We start from the raw sequence: 5,000 nt of genomic DNA, 5'->3' as shown, positions 1-5,000 counted from the left end.
AGCTTCTGTAGTAGGCACTGGCTTTCACGTACTCTTAAGGATAACAAACCTAGCTTCTATAACCAGAAATGATTCCCAAGTAGTTATTATTCAGTACTAAAGATAATGGAATTGATGCTTTGGGAAGAATAGGAAGAAATCCCAAAATTTCATTCCTTTGAAATATGCCTTGCTAGCAGGTATGCAGCAGGCATTGGTCATGGCTTAGATTCTAATGAAAGCACATTAGCAACATAAATCATATTTCTTGAGAGTAATTGTTTATCATTTCATCACTGGGAGCTAGAGGCATAAGGATCAGAAGTTCAAAGCTATCTTTGCCTACAAGGATATTTTGAGGCCAGCCTGAGCTACATGAGACCCTATTACAAACAAACACAAGAATAATTAGGGGACCATAAAATAATATACAGAATCAAATGCCATTTTCATGCAGTTATTTTAAAATTCAGTTTACTATTTCAAATGCATAACAAGTTAAGATAAAGTACTCATAACATAGCTAATTAAGTAGAGTAATGCAAATAATCACAATTTATATTTGGAAATATATTTGGATATAATTTGGATAATCATATATTATCCAAATCAGTTAGGTCTACATTTGTAATCTGATTATATCCTAAATCCACAATTCAAATATGGATTTAAATTGATTACAGACTTTTCTAATATAACTTCTTCAAGTTTGCCATAAGCAATAATTTACTGATAAAACAACTTAGCTGTCTAACTTAACCTAACTTCTCTAGAACCACAAAACAAACCAGTGTTTAGACACAGTAGAACCTATTCTAACAACCTCTGTAAGGACTGATTTTTAAGTTATTGAGACAGGGACTAGCCCAGGCTGGCTTCTCCTCAATAAGTAGTTAAGAATGATCTCAACTTTCTGATCCTCGTGCTTTTACTCTCAAGAGGTTGCATTACAGGTGTGCACCACCACCCTCAGGTTATACAGTGCTGGGGATCAAACCCAGGGTCTCATGCACGCTTGGCACTTTGCCAATACCCCAACAGCTCTGACTTTTAAGCAATAGCAGTATAGACTTTCTTGTCAAACAATCATATTTTTTTATATTCAAATTTAAAATTACAGTAAAGAAAAAGTAGATTTCTCAGTATAACTTTTTGCCAATAATCAGCTGTAGACTGTTGGTAGAGGACCTGGTTCAGTTCCCAGCACCCACCTAATATCTAATGATGCTGTCTGCATAGACTAGTTGACTTACTTGTCAATTCTGGACAAAAACAAAACAACAAAAGTTAGTTCTTAATGTGGGAACCAGAAAATGACCATTAAAAATTCAACTAACTTAAAAAAATAATAAGCTTTACAGCTGTCAGAATTAAAATGTGCTGTTCTCAAAGGCAGTTGTTTAGAGGCCCAAGAAATCATTAGAAAAGATCACAAAGATGATATCTAGGTAGGTGTGGTGCACACCCACAGTTCCAGTACTTGGAGGCAGAGGCAGGAGGAGTAAGAGTTCAGAGCAGCCTGCACTCTAGAGAGAGACTCTTTTAGAAGTCTTAAAGTCTGTAGCTTTTAAATAAATTCATTGGCTTTAAAACATGATTTTATTTTGTTTTTCTTTCCCAAATTCTTTAGTGAAAAAGTTAGGTTTAGTTGATTTAATTAGGTCAGTCTGTTTAATCTGATTCTGAGTGTAGACCCTTTATTTTGGTGACTTTTCATTTGTTTTTGTTTAAGATTGTATTTGGGAATTTAAGTACCTTTTTGTTCAGCGGAACTGCATACTAGAAAACTTAGAATTACATACAACACTGTGGTCTTCCTGTGAATGCCTGTTTGATGATGATACAAGAGCAATTTCATTTAAAGCAAAATTTCAAAAAAATACATCCTCCTTTGTCAAGATATCAGACTTAGCAACTCACCTAAAGGATAAGTATTCAGGTAAGATCTTTATGCATAAAATGTTGCTAGTTTCAGTGTAAGCAAAGAGGCTACCACTTGTGAGAATATATATATAATTAAATATGAAAGTGAAATGTAGATCTCTGAGTAGCTGAACCAGATATTGATTTCTCAGTCTTTTGATCACCTAATTTTTTCATGTATAATTATGTTTTGCCTTTATATATCATAATATAGCTTATCCTGATTTCCAGCTCATGATTTTCTTGCTCACAGCCACTCCATGGCTAGGATTATAGCTGTATACCACCATCTCAGGCTTTGAAGTTTTCATTGTTGAAAGGTTTTAATTATGAATTCAATGTATTTAATAAATACAGAGCTATTAAGATTATCTACTTGTTGAGTGAATTTTGATTTGTATTTTTCAGGAAATTTGTTCATTTAAATTATTGATGTAGCAGGGCTGGAGAGATGGCTCAATGGTTAAGAGCACTGGCTATTCTTCCAGAGGTCCTGAGTTCAATTCCCAGCAATCATCTGTAATGGGATTGGATATCCTCTTCTGGTGTGCCTGAAGACAGGGACAGTGTACTCACATACATAAATAAATCTTAAAAAAAAAAATTGACATAGCAAAAATTATCAATAGAAGTCATTTTTAAAACTATCCTTTTGAATATTTATAGACTAGATAATACTATTGCTTTTATCTGATACTAGCAATTTGTGTCTCTTTTTTTCTATTTTTATTAATTTTACTGATTGCAACCATCTTTTGGTATTTTTTTTTTCTATTTTCTCCTTTATTCACTTCTGTTCTAATTTGCATTATTTCCTTTTTCCTACCTACTTGGCTTTTGGCTTTTCCTATTTAAGATGGAAATTGAGACAATACCCCCACTACCATCACCACCCCGCCACCTATGTGCCATGAATTTCCTGTGATGTAAATAGTGTCTGGGTTTGCCAGTGCTCTGTGAGTTGTGAATTTTCTACTCTGGCTTGTGGTAAAGACTCTGTTCCCCTCCTTATGGGGCTCTAGGGGTTCTTCTGACTCTGTGTCTACTGGCCATGTATACTTAGTAAGATATACAAGGGAGCCAGGCGGTGGTGACGCACGCCTTTAATCCCAGCACTTGGGAGGCAGAGGCAGGAGGATTTCTGAGTTTGAGGCCAGCCTGGTCTACAGAGTGAGTTCCAGGACAGCCAGGGCTACATAAACCCTGTCTCGGGGAAAAAAAAAAGAAAGAAAGAAAAGAAAAGATATCCAAGGGACCCAGATATTAGTGCTGTTACCCGACTTACCTCAGATTCTGCCATCCAAAGAATACACTTATCATTCTGAGATAGTGTAAGGAACTCTGTGCGAGCCAGGAGTGTGTGTATGGGGAGGGAGTATACAACAAGGCGGAGTAACTCTAGGCCTTGTTCCACTTTGGCCAAACGATAGAGCAAATCATGTTAAGTTATGTTAAGTCATGTTAAGTCATATATGTATTGTGTTGATTAATCTTCATTGTCAGCTTGACTGGATTTAGACTCACCTAGGTGACATAACGTCTGGATATACCTGTGAGAGCGTTTCCATAGACGTTTAACTAGGAGGGAACACACACCCTGAACATGGTCAACACCATGCATCTTATGGTTTCAAGTCCTAACTAAACAGAAATGGAAAAAGGAGACAGTGAGCTGAATGAGAATTCAGTGTGTAAACTGCCCCACTCCTATGATCATACCTTCCCCTTTATGGTGGATTACATTCTTCAAACCATGAATCAAAATAAACCCCATGACCCCAGTGACAGTGTCACCACAACCCCACCAACCCCCAGTGGGAGCACAGGCCTCCGTGGCAGCCCAGACATAGCCCTTGGCCTGGGCCAAGACCTCACTATGGCCTTCTCATATCCTCCTGTTCCTCACTGCCATGGCCATCAAGTCTCCAGTCCCACCCACCTTTCTGCACAGTGTACAAACCCTCAGCTTCTCCTCTCTTCCATCTCATCATCAAGTACTCCTTCTTTCCCATCTCTCCATCACACATTCTTTTATTGTAGCGCTGCCTGCTGCTGTCACGTGGGTGTCTTTCTTCTGGCCTCCCCATTTGAAACCTAGAATTAGACTTAAAAATAAAAACAATCTCACAGAAGTCAACAAAATAGACCACAGAACCCCAATGATTAGTGGTAGCAAAGAGACAATTTCACTAGCTTGGGGATGATGCCAAGCACTGGGAATGTGCTTGGAAATTTTAGGGATGTGCTTTCTATTTGATACCAAAACTGTTCTGTTGTAGCCAGTCTTTGATAGATTGTATTCAAAAGGCCCCTACATTTAGCCCTTTTCACTATCTTATGATCAACTACAAAGACAGAACTCATAGTTTATTTTAAATATGAAAATGGAAAGAGAACACGCAGGAACAAGTAACTCTTCCTAGACTGTTGTTATTATGATTATGATTATTTAAGTTAAAATAAGGGCAAGAGAAAGGGGCTGTCACACCAGGGAGATTTCCCAAGAGGGTCTGCTTGGTGACAAAAGCTGGAGAAAGGTGGCCCCTTATAAAGAGCTGAAGATACTTAGTCTTTCCTGTAAGAAGCAGAATTTGAGTGCCTAGAATTCTAGAATGCCCCTGAAAGCAAAGTCCACTTTTACAGTGGCCTCTTAATTTCTGAAAGAAATATGCTAATATGTAAAATGACAGAATTTTATGGACAGTCTTCTGAATAATTTCACTTCTCATTAATTTTGTGTGTTATTGAACATGTCTGTGGGAAGGGGCAGAGTTGTGTCTGCTACAGCTTATTAAATACCCATTCCCACTAAGTCATGTAGAGATGTGTGCCTGAGTAGAAGAAATAATAACAGCATCTTAGTCCTAAGACTAAGGCAAATGAAAGACATCAAGGAGAGTCACCACTGTTGAACTCCAAAAGAGATGGTCAGAAAATAGGACGAGGGCTAACAGGATGCATCCTGCTCTAGCCTTTGTAAGTGGACTGTGATGGCTACTCTTGATTGCTGACTTGTTTGGATTAAAAAGAACTAGGAAATTAGTGAAGTGCAACTCTGCGTGAGTCTGCAGGTTATTTCCAAAGACAATAAACTAACG

The 5,000-nt window shown here is 37.7% G+C and overlaps 1 protein-coding gene across 5 annotated transcripts in view; it reads left to right on the top strand.

The window, feature by feature from the left end:
- Positions 1-5,000, top strand: part of Shld2 (shieldin complex subunit 2) — an 85,423-nt gene that overhangs the window by 73,903 nt on the left and 6,520 nt on the right. For all 5 annotated transcript variants that reach the window (XM_031362896.1, XM_031362897.1, XM_031362898.1 and 2 more), the window contains one exon: positions 1,712-1,918. In XM_031362896.1, the coding sequence (XP_031218756.1) occupies positions 1,712-1,918 (207 nt within the window). The remainder of the gene's footprint in view (positions 1-1,711; positions 1,919-5,000) is intronic.

The sequence above is a fragment of the Mastomys coucha genome, unplaced genomic scaffold (assembly GCF_008632895.1).
Source record: "Mastomys coucha isolate ucsf_1 unplaced genomic scaffold, UCSF_Mcou_1 pScaffold9, whole genome shotgun sequence".
Taxonomy (NCBI): Eukaryota; Metazoa; Chordata; class Mammalia; order Rodentia; family Muridae; genus Mastomys; species Mastomys coucha.
The sequence above is the reverse complement of the archived record's forward strand: the minus strand, read 5'-3'. Positions and strand labels throughout refer to the sequence as shown.